Consider the following 13,974-nt stretch of genomic DNA (forward strand, 5'->3'; position numbering starts at 1 on the left):
AAGCTGGAGCCAGAAGACGGAGAGGCCCCGAAGACTCTGGTCAAGCTGAGAAGGACACCGTCTGACGCCCCTCGCCCTGCCTCCACTCCCCCCGTCATCGCCGCCTCAGCGATTAAAGATGAAGACCACGACGAGCGGATCATTGCTGAACTAGAGGTAAGAGTCCTTTCATTTGCAGTGTGTTACACTGCTGCAAAATGGTTTACCTTGAGCAGCTGCATACGTACGAAATGAGAATATGACATACCGTATTTATTGTGTTCATTGCAGTCGATGTTCGGTGTACCTTAGCAATATGATAACATTGTCTCTGCGACACTCTCCCACACCACACCCCTCACCACCCACCTTCCACCACACATCACCTGCCAGATATTTCAGCGAACCCCTGTCAAAGTATCCCCTTCCCACTCACTGCCCAGCACACTACCGAGGCCAACCCCTGCAGCCCGTACCCTTCCTTGCACCTCAGGCTCCTTGGGAAGAAAGGGAAACCTTAAGCCCCCCATAAGGCCCTCTCATTTTGCAGTGTCTGTGACCCTTCTAAGTCTGCCTCCTGTCCGGTCCCCCTCCTTCAGTCACTGCTGTTTCCTAGAGGGCCACTAATATCCCTGTTCATCATGGAGAGTCCCCTCTAATTCTGCTTGATACAGCAATTCTCTGAGCTGAAAACATGACAGAACGTAGTGCTTCTCTTGTCGAATTCAACCATCAACCATCTACAGTAATGTCTAATACCATTCAATCTAACTCCCCTGTCTGATTTAGCTAATTACTTCTTCCCTTGCTAATTCCACTGACTGCATTCTACACTCTGATCTGCATCCCATAAATCCAAGATGGCGTAGCAGTTCAGACGTCTTTGTCTTCGTCTTGTCGTGTCCCGTGTATATATCTTTTTTTTCTTTGTATATATTTCATATATATTTTTTATATTTTTAGCCTCAATTTCAACATACTCTCCTGCAACCCGCCTCACCCAATGTGGTATTGATCTGCTATTTTCTATACTTTAGAACCGGAATCCCCAACAGAAGCTAGCCAGCTAACTAGTGTCTAGCTAGTATTCAGTTAGCCACTGCTAGCGGTCATCAGCTAACCTTAGCCCGGTCAACTCCTGCCAGTCTGCACAGCGCGATTCAACCCAGAGCATACTGGACTGCTTTTTCTCCACCAAATCTCCACATCTCCAGATTCCTACCACAAGCTCTGAACCTTTTCACCTGGATCATCGCAGCTAGCTAGCTGCTATCCGAGTGGCTACTCCTGGCTAACATCTCTGTCCCGAAGGAAGCACCAGCTAGCCTGGAACTAGCCTCGTGCTAGGCCCATCTCCCGGCTAGCTGAAGAGGTCCATCAGCCACTCCTTGGGCTACAATACCTATTTTGCCAATTGGCCTGGATCCCTTTTACTGCCGACACAGAGCCCCGCCGATCCATCACGACTGGACTACCGACGTAATCCGCCCGAGGGGGTTTCAACAGGCTCCTCCGTCGTGACGTAAACTGAACGCCCATCCACTAGCCTGCTAGCCGCGGCCTGCTAGCTGTCTAGAGCATATCGGACTGTTAGCTGAAGAGGTCCATCAGCCAATTTCTTGGGCTACAATACCTATTTTGCCAATTGGCCTGGACCCTTTATTGCCTACACAGAGCCCTGCCGATCCATCACGATTGGTCTGCCAACGTAACCGTCCGAGGGGGCTACAACTGACTCTTCCGTCGCGATGTCCCCCTAAGGCCCTTCTGCTAGCCTGCTAGCCCCGGCCCACTAGCTGTCTGAATCGCCGTGTCTCCAGCTCTGTAACGCGGGTCATATAAAGGAGACCAAGGCGCAGCGTGTTTACTTTTAATTTATATACTTTAACAAAACAACAAAACGACCGAAAACAGTTCCGTCAGGTGACATACACTAAACAGAAAACAACTACCCACAAAACCCAGGAAAAAAACCCTACTTAAATATGATCTCTAATCAGAGGCAACGAGGATCAGCTGCCTCCAATTAGAGATCAACCAAAACAATCCCAACATAGAAATAGAAAAACTAGAACTTAAACATAGAAATAGAAAACATAGAACAACCCAAAACACCCCCTGTCACGCCCTGACCTACTCTACTATAGAAAATGACATCTTACTAGGATCAGGACGTGACAAGCTCGCCTAGCTACTCACTGGTCCCTATGATCACTCGGCTACGCATGCCTCTCCCTAATGTCAATGTGCCTTGTCCATTGCTGTTTTGGTTAGTGATTGTCTTATTTCACTGTCTAGCCTCCAGCCCTGCTCAATATGCCTTAGCTAGCTTTTTTGTTCCACCTCCCACACATGCGGTGACTTCACCTGGTTAAAATGGTGTCTCTAGAGACAAAACCTCTCTCATCGTCACTCAATGCCTAGGTTTACCTCCACTGTATTCACATCCTACCATACCCTTGTCTGTACATTATGCCTTGAATCTATTCTTCTGCACCCAGAAACCTGGTCCTTTTACTCTCTGTTCCGAACGCACTAGACGACCGACCAGTTCTTATAGCCTTTAGCCGCACCCTTATCCTACTCCTCCTCTGTTCCTCCGGTGATGTAGAGGTTAATCCAGGCCCTGCAGTGCCTAGCTCCACTCCCATTCCCCAGGCGCTCTCATTTCTTGACTTCTGTAACCGTAAAAGTCTTGGTTTCATGCATGTTAACATTAGAAGCCTCCTCCCTAAGTTTGTTTATTCACTGTTTTAGCACACTCTGCCAACCCAGATGTCCTAGCCATGTCTGAATCCTGGCTTAGGAAGGCCACCAAAAATCCTGAAATTTCCATCCCTAACTATAACATTTTCCGACAAGATAGAACTGCCAAAGGGGGCGGAGTTGCAATCTACTGCAGAGATAGCCTGCAGAGTTCTGTCATATTATCCAGGACTGTACCCAAACAATTCGAGCTTCTACTTCTAAAAATCCACCTTTCCAGAAACAAGTCTCTCACCGTTGCCGCGTGTTGTAGACCACCTTCAGCCCCCAGCTGTGTCCTGGACACCATATGCAAATTGATTGCCCCCCATCTATCTTCAGAGCTCGTACTGTTAGGTGACCTAAACTGGGACATGCTTAACACCCCGACCGTCCTACAATCTAAGCTAGATGCCCTCAATCGCACATAAATTATCAATGAACCTACAAGGTACAACCCCAAATCCGTAAACACGGGCACCCTCATAGATATCATCCTGAGCAATCTGCCCTCTAAATACACCTCTGCTGTCTTCAACCAGGATCTCAGCGATCACTGCCTCATTGCCTGCGTCCGTACTGGGTCTGCGGTCAAACGACCACTCCTCATCACTGTCAAACGCTCCCTAAAACACTCCAGCGAGCAGGCCTTTCTAATCGACCTGGCCCGGGTATCCTGGAAGGATATTGACCTCATTCCGTCAGTAGAGGATGCCTGGTTATTCTTTAAAAGTGCTTTCCTTACCATCTTAAATAAGCATGCTCCATTCAAAAAATGTAGAACCAGGAACAGATATAGCCCTTGGTTCACTCCAGACCTGACTGCCGTTGACCAGCACAAAAACATCCTGTGGCGTACTGCATTAGCATCGAATAGCCCCCGCGATATGCAACATTTAAGGGAAGTTAGGAACCAGAATCCACAGACAGTTAGAAAAGCATAGGCTAGCTTTTTCAAGCAGAAATTGGCATCCTGTTGCACAAACTCCAAAAAGTTCTGGGACACTGTAAAGTCCATGGAGAATAAGAGCACCTCCTCCCAGCTGCCCACTGCACTGAGGCTAGGAAACACTGTCACCACCGATAAATCCACGACGATTGAGAATTTCAATAAGCATTTTTCTACGGCTGGCCATGCTTTCCACCTGCCAACCCTACCCCGGTCAACAGCCGTGCACCCCCCACAGCAACTTGCCCAAGCCTCCCCCATTTCTCCTTCACCCAAATCCAGATAGCCGATGTTCTGAAAGAGTTGCAAAATCTGGACCCCTACCAATCAGCTGGGCTAGACAATCTGGACACTCTCTTTCTAAAATTATCCACCGCAATTGTTGCAACCCCTATTACTAGCCTGTTTAACCTCTCTTTCGTATCGTCTGAGATCCCCAAAGATCGGAAAGTTGCCGCGGTCATCCCCCTCTTCAAAGGGGGAGACACTAGACCCAAACTGTTACAGACCTAGATCTATCCTACCCTGCCTTTCTAAGGTCTTCGAAAGCCAAGTTAACAAACAGATCACCAACCATTTCGAATCCCACCGTACCTTCTCCGCTATGCAATCTGGTTTCCGAGCTGGTCATGGGTGCACCTCATTCATGCTCAAGGTAAACGATATCATAACCGCCATCGATAAAAGAATGTACTGTGCAGCCGTATTCATCGACCTGGCCAAGGCTTTCAACTCTGTCAATCACCACATTCTTATCGGCAGACTCAACAGCCTTGGTTTCTCAAATGACTGCCTCGCCTGGTTCACCAACTACTTCTCAGACAGAGTTCATTGTGTCAAATCGGAGGGCCTGTTGTCTGGACCTCTGGCAGTCTCTATGGGGGTGCCACAGGGTTCAATTCTCGGGACGTCTCTTTTCTCTGTATACATCAATGATGTCGCTCTTGCTGCTGGTGATTCTCTGATCCACCTCTACGCAGACGACACCATTCTGTATACTTCTTGCCCTTCTTTGGACACTGTGTTAAAACCTCTTGAGGATACCCTAGGATAGGGGGCGCCACAGCGCATTTTGAAAAAAAATCGTTCCCATTTTCAACGGCCTACTAATCAAACTCAGAAGATAGGGCATGCATATACTTATTATATATGGATAGAAAACACTCTAAAGTTTCTAAATCTGTTTGAATGGTGTCTGTGAGTATAACAGAACTCATTTGGCAGGCAAAACCCTGAGACATTTTCTGACAGGAAGTGGATACCTGATGTGTTGTATTGAGTTCTAACCTATCCCATTGAAAAACACAGGGGTTTAGGAATATTTTGGCACTTCCTATTGCTTCCACTAGATGTCGCCAGTCCTTTCACAGTGGTTTGAGCCTTATAGAGTCAAAACTCAGTGAATGACAGGAGTTTGAAATTGGTCACAGGGGATGGGCCATCACCATTATGACGCCGGCGGCCATGTCTGCCCCCACCTTTGGAAACGGTTTTAAAGGCAATGAAATCATCCCCCTCGAATCTTATTGGCTCTCTTGGTGTTAGTGGCCCTGAACATTTATTTTATACAACGTTTGACATGTTTGAACGAACCTACATGCGCGAGGATTGCTTTCAGTATGAAGTGCAGAGCTGCGTTTGGAGAGAGCCATAGGACGCGCTACCAACATCAGGCTAATGGAACGTGAAGTATGGACTTTTTGACCGAAAATACATCTGTTGTGGACCTGGGATGCTTTCTGATGAAGACAACTAAAGGTAGGCGATTATTGACAATATTATTGAAGATGAGATGGTTCATACTGTTGCATCCAAGATGGCGCCGAGCACTGTATATTAGCTGATTTTCTGAGTATCGCATCTCCTTTTATCGCAAAGTGTGATTACCCAGTAAAGTTAATTTAAAATCTGGTATGACGGGTGTTCTCAAGAGATATTCATCTATAAATGTTAGATTGACAATATACATTTAAAAAATCGTTATAGTATAGCAATTTATTGAAACGTAGCATTGTTTACCGGGACGCTTTTGAGGGGAAATTAGGTAGTCAACGTCAGACAGAGATGTAAAATGCTGTTTTTATATATAAATATGACCTTTATTGAACAAAAGAATGCATGCATTGTATAACATGATGTCCTAGGGGTGCCATCTGATGAAGTTTGTAAAAGGTTAGTGCTACATTTAGCTGTTTATTGATAATATGTGATGGAAGTGGTTGGTCGGAAAATGGCTATGAAGCTGCTTTTTACGATGGACTCATCTAATATAATCTAATGATTTGCTTTTCCTGTAAAACCTTTTTGAAATCGGACGACGTGGGTCGATTCAGGAGAGGTGTATCTATAAAAAAAAAAAAAAAATATTTTTAATTTTTGTAAAAAATTATGATAATTTTTTAATGCTAATTGGCGATATGATTTTTCGCTGGATTTTGATCCCGCTAACGGGATCAGATGCTCAAGAGGTTAACTAACCTCCAGACGAGCTTCAATGCCATACAACACTCCTTCCGTGGCCTCCAACTGCTCTTAAATGCAAGTAAAACTAAATGCATGCTCTTCAACCGATCGCTGCCCGCACCTGCTCACCCATCCAACATCACTACTCTGGACGGTTCTGACTTAGAATATGTGGACAACTACAAATACCTAGGTGTCTGGTTAGACTGTAAACTCTCCTTCCAGACTCACATTAAGCATCTCCAATCCAAAATTAAATCTAGAATCGGCTTCCTATTTCGCAACAAAGCATCCTTCACTCATGCTGCCAAACATACCCTCGTAAAACTGACTATTCTACTGAACCTTGACTTTGGCGATGTCATTTACAAAATAGCCTCCAACACTCGACTCAACAAATTGGATGCAGTCTATCGCAGTGCCATCCGTTTTGTCACCAAAGCCCCATATACTACCCACCACTGCGACCTGTATGCTCTCGTTGGCTGGTCCTCGCTTCATATTCATCGCCGAACCCACTGGCTCCAGGTCATCTATAAGTCTTTGCTAGGTAAAGCACCGCCTTATCTTAGCTCACTGGTCACCATAGCAGCACCCACCCGAAGCATGCTCTCCACCAGGTATATTTCAGTGGTCACCCCCAAAGCCAATTCCTCCTTTGGCCGCCTTTCCTTCTAGTTCTCTGCTGCCACTATCTGGAACGAACTGCAAAAATCACTGAAGCTGGAGACTCATTACGCCATTTGCACACACTGTATATAGACTTTTCTATTGTGTTATTGCCTGTACGTTTGTTTATTCCATGTGTAACTCTGTGTTGTTGTTTGTGTCACACTGCTTTACTTTATCTTGGCCAGGTCGCAGTAGTAAATGAGGACTTGTTCTCAACTGGCCTACCTGGTTAAATAAAGCTGAAATTAAAAAATAAAACAATTAAAATATCTCCCTCACTAACTTTAAGCATCAGCTGTCAGAGCAGCTCACAGATCATTGCACCTGTTCATAGCCCATCTGTAAATAGCCCATCCAACTACCTCATCCCCATATTGTTTTATTTATTTTTGCTCCTTTGCACCCCAGTATCTCTACTTGCACATTCATCTTCTGCACATCTATCACTCCAGTGTTTAATTGCTAAATTGTAATTACTTCACCACTACAGCCTATTTATTGCCTTACCTCCCTAATCTTACCTCATTTGCACACACCGTATATAGATTTTTTATATTGTGCTATTGACTGTATGTTTGTTTATTCCATGTGTAACTCTGTGTTGTTGTTTGTGTCGCACTGCTTTGCTTTATCTTGGCCAGGTCGCAGTTGTAAATGAGAACTTGTTCTCAACTGGCCTACCTGGTTAAATAAAGGTGAAATAATTTTTTTTATTAAAAAAAATCCGTATTCTAACTAAGCTGTGCTCTAATTCTCTAACAAACTAACTGTTATGACAACTGACAGTTCTATTAGCTGGAGTGCATATTGAAAGTAAATGTATACTGCATGGAGTGTGTTAGGTGGAATAATGTACAGATGTCGGATCTTAATTTGATCACTATTTTCCCTGCGCAACAGTGAATTCAAATTAGCTATAAAAAAACGTTGTTCTCTTTCCCTCCATGTGGGGACAATCGAGTCATTCGGACCAGTGCCAGCTATCAGGATCCTTCTCTCTCTCTCGCTCGCTCAAAGGCTATGTCCTACTGCTACTATAGGCTTCTAGGTCCTGTTACTGCAACATTCAAATGTACAAACATTTATCTGAAATGCAGCCATACACATCAACAACTGACATTTTATATAGCTTAATAACTCAATATAGATATTGGTCTCCACTAAGACATACAAATGTAGCGGGAATGCAGCCATGTATCCGAAATGCAGCCATGCAGTAGGCTACATCTAAACTATAGCCTACCGTACACTCTTAGAAAAAAGATGCTATCTAGAACCTAAAAGGGTTATTCAGCTGTCCCTATAGGAGAACCCTTTGAATAACCCTTTTTGGTTCCAGGTAGAACCCTTTTGAATTCAATGTAGAACCTTTTACACAGGGGGTTCTTCATGGAACCCAAAAGGGTTCTACCTGGAACCAAAAAGGGTTCTACCTAGAATCAAAAAGTGTTCTCCTATTGGGACAGTCGAAGAACCCTTTTGGAACCCTTTTTTCTAAATGTGTAGCCTATCAAAACTAATCACATATAGGCCTATAATATCAGATGTAAAGACAATGTGACATTGAGAATAGTGAGGTAGAAAACCAGCCCATAATTTTTTTATCTGCAGTGTATATTATCAAAAAAGATGGCATCTTAAGGTTTCTAGCAAACCTGAGTTTAGGAATCAACTGTCAAAATTGAGTTCAATTGTGGCTTGGGGTGGTCTAGCGGTTAGGGCAGTTGTCTTCTGCGTGCACATATAGGCCTACCGTGTCATTGTGGGTTCGATTCTGGCCCAAGTCCTTCTGGCACACATAACTAAATCCCCCAATTGACTTGATTTAGTTACACATTTCAAATATGGACAGTCCAGGGATATTTTACCCCTGATCTTGATAATAAATGACAATTCCCGACACTTACGTCCATTTATTATAATCCAAATAAGAATTCACACGAGACGCAATGTAGCCTGCACGTAGCCTACATAGGCTACTTGAACTGGTACCCAGTGGACCTGCAGTCTAATGTACAATGTAGGCACAGTACTGCATTGTATACAAACAAATCCTCCTGCTGCAGGATTATTTTCATCCTGCGACTAAACTGGTCAAATTAAGATCCGACATGTGTACTTCAATTCAAGGTTCGCTGACAGACTAAGAAAAATGTCAGAACACTCTTACTGCTCAAGTGACACATTTAGCTCTGTCAAAGGTCTTGTTTTATTGCTCCCAAATCAAAACAAGTCTCAGCTCACTAGGGAAGCTGTCAAAAGAGCTGTGGTAGAGCCGGTTTCAGGTTAACAACTCTGCACTACTGACTGAAATGACAAAACTGATCAGGATGTAGGGATAGCTCTAGTGAGACTGTCTGCACCCAAAATGGCCATCCTATTTCTTATATTGTGCACTGCTTAAGGCTCTAACAAAAAATAACCGCACTATATTGGGAATTGCGTGTCATCTCAGATTTGACCATGGTGCAAATAAGACTTCATGCTTTTGTCCTCCCATAGAATGCCAGCAACTCACCAGGGGCATCCAAAGGACCTCAGTCGACTGTAGCGGCCAGACTGAAGCACCTCCAGCAGGGCAGCCTGGAGAGGCCCAAGACCAGGAAGCAGAGAGAGGACTTCCCCAAGATCCAGGGCCAACAGCAGGTATTCCACTTCTAGATGGGCCCTCCTCAGAGGAGTTTTCCTCCTCAGAACAGCTCTGGTGGCGTCCTGTGACATTGACAACTACCCCCTCTCACAGCTGTCTGGGGCAACTACTGGGCTATTTCAAGACTATACTGGGATACAATATGTTATCAGTGATGAAAAAAGGGGTGGGCTCATCTGAAATGTTTTGACTTTGAGCTGTGCCAAGTGGTTGGATTCTAAGTGGATTGTGTACAGAGCGTGCTCTTTCCCTTTGGCTAACATTGATGTTTTTGAGGAGACTAAGGTGGTGGGGATATTGTACCCTAAATGAGCTGAGTGACAGCTAAAACTGTACTCCTTGATAATGCCACGGAATAGTTTTACATCTCAATGTTGAACAGTGTTAATTTTGTCAGCTATTTTAGATGTAGTTTTCATCTTAGTCTTTTGACTAAAATACCTTTTAGTCTTAGTCCCATTTTAGTTATTTCATCCTTCGTAGTTTTAGTTATTAACAGTCGACAGAAACTCTGGACATTTTTTGTCTAGTTTTAGTCACTGTCATTTTAGTTACATTTTAATCTGTGATTTTTGTTTCTCCATTAAATCATTAACATTTACCTCCAACATTCATGTCCACATTAAGATAGCCTTGTCCAACTAGGCCTACTATCCCCTCATATTGCTGGCAACATTGCTGTTGTGGTAGATTGTAACCAATTCCAGCCATGGTTTACCATATAGGCAACAAAGCCTTGGCTTCAGGTTAAACAATTTAGACCTACAACTCTAATTTTCTCCCCGTCATAACCTTGTGATGGGGGTAAACAACAGTGATTCTCTTAAAACAGGAATCTGAACTTTCCAACAATGCCAGAATTATTACTGTACTCCTAATATTGAGAAATTAGCATTAGTAGTTCCAATTGGAAAAAGCAACGGCATTTGCCGATCGCGAGAGCGGCAACATAGATGAATAACAGATCGCATGTTAATAGAGCTTCTGATGTGATCAAAGCAAACATATCCTATATGAAAGTAAGAGAGAGTAAACATTATTGGTGCAATTGAAGTGTTCTGGCTATGCATCAGTACAAAAGAAAGATGCGTGACTGAAGTGACCGCCTGGTAGCTGTGTGTGTGTGAGAGCAGGGCAGATCAACTCAATCAGCCAGCACAACTGAAAGATCAATGAGAGGATTGCATTCAATTCTGCAAAGACATGCATGCTTATTATTGGACAAAACAGATTAGAGGGAGATCAAAAGAAGCCTCCATGTCAAATTGAAAGTCCATTAGTCTGATGTGGAATTCTCGTCTCGTTACATTATCTTCAACTAAAATGAAGAGTAATTTGTGACAGTTATCTGGGTTTTTCAGGACATCTCCTTTCGTTATCGTCATTGGTTTTTCATCCGGAAAAATAGGTTGTTGACAAAAAATGTTTTGTCATAGTTATTGCTGATGATGTTAAACGTGACGTCGAACCACTGACTTTCTCCGAGCACATTATGATCCTACAGTACCACTGTTCTCTAGCGCTGCTTCCTTTCCTCAAATCACTGAATCATTCTGTCTCCAGCTGAGTCATTTAAAACCACAGTCCAAAAGCGAGAGGGTCAGGAGATGAAAAAGTATTTATTGTCAGAATATTTGCCCTTGTTTCTCAGTGGAGATGAGAATGTGGAAAATGTAGGATAAGAAAAGAAAGAAAGACAGTGAGAAAGACGAATGGAAAGAGGAAGACTGACAGAACGAAGAAGCAAAGTAGAGCACACCGCCAATGCTTCTCTGGAGCAAATAAGACTGAGGTCCTCCTTTCTGAAGCCCCAGTCTTATCTGGTTCAGCAGGCACTCCAACCCAGTAGGCTAAGCTGAGTGGCCCTGTCCCACCTCAGCCCACACTGTCCCTCTCAAAGGACCTTCTGGCAGCTCTCAAAGTCAGGTAGAGATAACACAGCCAGCCACTTCGTCCCAGCTCGCACCCGTCCTGAGCCAGTCGCCCCAATCCTCTCATTACCCTAACGGTGATAATCCACACTCCATTAGCTAACTCCAAGATAGAGGCCACTTCATTAACTCTAATAAACAGGTCCCTTCATTTGGTGCTCTTTAGGCCTTAGGGGGTGTATTCACAGGTTATTGAAGTTCAAAAGGCTGACTTTCGGAGTGAAAAACACCCACATTTTGCCAAGGTTCAACTGGGCTGGATTGATGCACCTGTACATGCATCTTTGATCAGATCTTGAAGGTTTTTACCTTATGTGGGGAAAATGCATCTTATCCACCACCAAAGCTCTTACCGCATCCATTTTGGTGAAGCACAATGTTTTCGCCAGAGCACAAACCATACCTCACTCTTTGGGGTGAAGGCGAAAGGAGTCAGAAACCATTTGGTTATCATACAAGTACAGAAGATGACATCCCATAGAGGTCAGTGCTTTTCACAACAAGGCCCATTAGCAAATAGAGTAGTTAGCACACGGCTAACAGGGGTGACCACATTTAAAATACCCAAATGTGGGACAACAAGACTATTTTGTGGGACATTCGCAGGACAGTGTAGCCCCCGCACCACCACCACAGAAATACCCTTCCTGCTGATGGTGTAGTTCACTTTTTTTTTTACAAATATTGTCACAAGAATATTTGATATTTTTAAAACCCTCAAATACTAAGTTAGGCATACCTAATTTAGTCATGCCTAATTTTAATCATGAATGATAATTCTTCACGTTTTACTAGTGAAATGTCCAAACTGTGTCTGCATGCCAATCATTTGATCTCAATCATTTGATCTCAATCAGTTTCATGGGAATATGCATTTCGATCTTCTTGAATTACTGTTTCGTGAGCAAATTACAGCAGATGGTGTTATATAGCATTCCTGTATTTTGTTTCAATCAAAGCACATTCTGCCTAGTGGCGTGCACTGTTGAGTTTTGGCCGCATGATAACATTTGTTTTGCTATTTAGCTAACCATCCTAACATCTCATAAGCTGATGTTTGGAGGATATATTGGCACGGGTGTTCGTCGAAGGCCGGCAAACCGTGTCAATATCAAATGTCATTGGTCACATACACATATTTAGCAGATGTTATTGCAGGTGTAGCGAAATGCTTGTGTTCCTAGCTCCAACAGTGCAGTTAGTATCTAACAGTTCATAACAATACACACAAATCTAAAAGTAAAATAATGGAATTAAGAAATATTTAGATATTAGGACGAGCAATGTCGGAGTGGCATTGACTAAAATACAGTAGAATAGAATACAGTATATACATATGAAATGAGTAAAGCAGTATGTAAACATTATTAAAGTGATATGTCCTCCAAACACCGGCTTCGAGAGCATTATCACTTTTATATAACAGGTTACCAACATATTCAAATAATGATTGACATATTTTGTTTAAAAACGTTATTTATTCCTATTTCATCCTTCCACGAGATATAGTCCCAACACAAATCCAGGGTTGCTACGAAAACCGGATGGTCGTTTGTTCTATCGGTTCGGTTGCAAGAGACCCCGACCTAGTCGTTCAGTCTTTTTGTTCTAAATCTATGGACGCGACCCAGTCGTTCGTTCTAAATGTTCTGTTGCCATGATGCTGGGAACGTTCTTATCCCTTGCTTGCAAGCTAGCCATTTTTGGCAAACACAGTCATGTCAAACAGTGCAGCCAGAATAACAGCAAAGTAGCTGCATTTGCGTTTGTTTAAACGGGTTTCTCGTGATAAAAAAAAACATTCATTACAATGAGCGAATGATGTGCAATTTCGCCTGGCATAGAACATTTGCTCTCTCGCCGGGCCACTGTTCAGAAGAGATAGCCAATTACACAGCTAACACAATCATTTAAAACCGAAGCTGGAATGACAGCAAACTAGCTTTATTTCATGTTTTTCTATTGACATTTCTTGGTATATATTGTAATAAAACAGCAGGGAGCAGGTCTCGAACCCTCGACCTTCTAGTCTGAAGTCCAGCGCGCTATCGACTGTGCCGCAAAAGCATGCTCGAGCGGCAGAGTCGGTATCCGCGCTTATAAACCCAGCGACGTTACAATATCCATAAAAATTATGCTGATTCATGATTTCGACTGGCTGAGAAAAGCTGCTAGCCTGTCTGTCTTGTCCCATCTCCCACACGCTCATTACCATAGGACAACTGGAGATCGAATTTAAATATTGAAACAATGCGGCTAATGTCGGAGAGCTCATTGTTATGGATGTATCCCCCAAAAAAAATTCACTAGAAAAAAGCTTAAACAAACGCAAACGCAGCTACTTTGCTGTTATTCTGGCTGCACTGTTTGACGTGACTGTGTTAGCCAAAGTTGACTAGCTAGCAAGCAAGGGATAAGAACATTGCTAGCCACCATGGCAACAGAACATTTAGAACTGGGTCGCGTCCATAGATGTAGAACAAAAAGACTGAACGACTAGGTCGACTGGCAACCAAACTGATATAATGAACATCCAGCTGGCTTGGGTACAAATCCAAGATTTGTGTCGGGACTATATCTCGTGG

At 43.4% G+C, this 13,974-nt stretch overlaps 1 protein-coding gene across 2 annotated transcripts in view; it reads left to right on the plus strand.

Moving 5' to 3' along the window:
- The window catches only part of LOC106579341 (SRC kinase signaling inhibitor 1), a 58,524-nt gene extending 48,465 nt beyond the window's left edge, over positions 1-10,059 (plus strand). For both annotated transcript variants that reach the window (XM_082965825.1, XM_082965826.1), the window contains 2 exons: positions 4-156; positions 9,311-10,059. In XM_082965825.1, the coding sequence (XP_082821951.1) occupies positions 4-156; positions 9,311-9,469 (312 nt within the window). In that variant the 3' untranslated portion in view covers positions 9,470-10,059. The remainder of the gene's footprint in view (positions 1-3; positions 157-9,310) is intronic.
- Positions 10,060-13,974: the final 3,915 nt, after the last annotated feature.

This window comes from Salmo salar, chromosome 19 (genome assembly GCF_965601325.2).
Source record: "Salmo salar chromosome 19, fSalSal1, whole genome shotgun sequence".
Classification (NCBI taxonomy): Eukaryota; Metazoa; Chordata; class Actinopteri; order Salmoniformes; family Salmonidae; genus Salmo; species Salmo salar.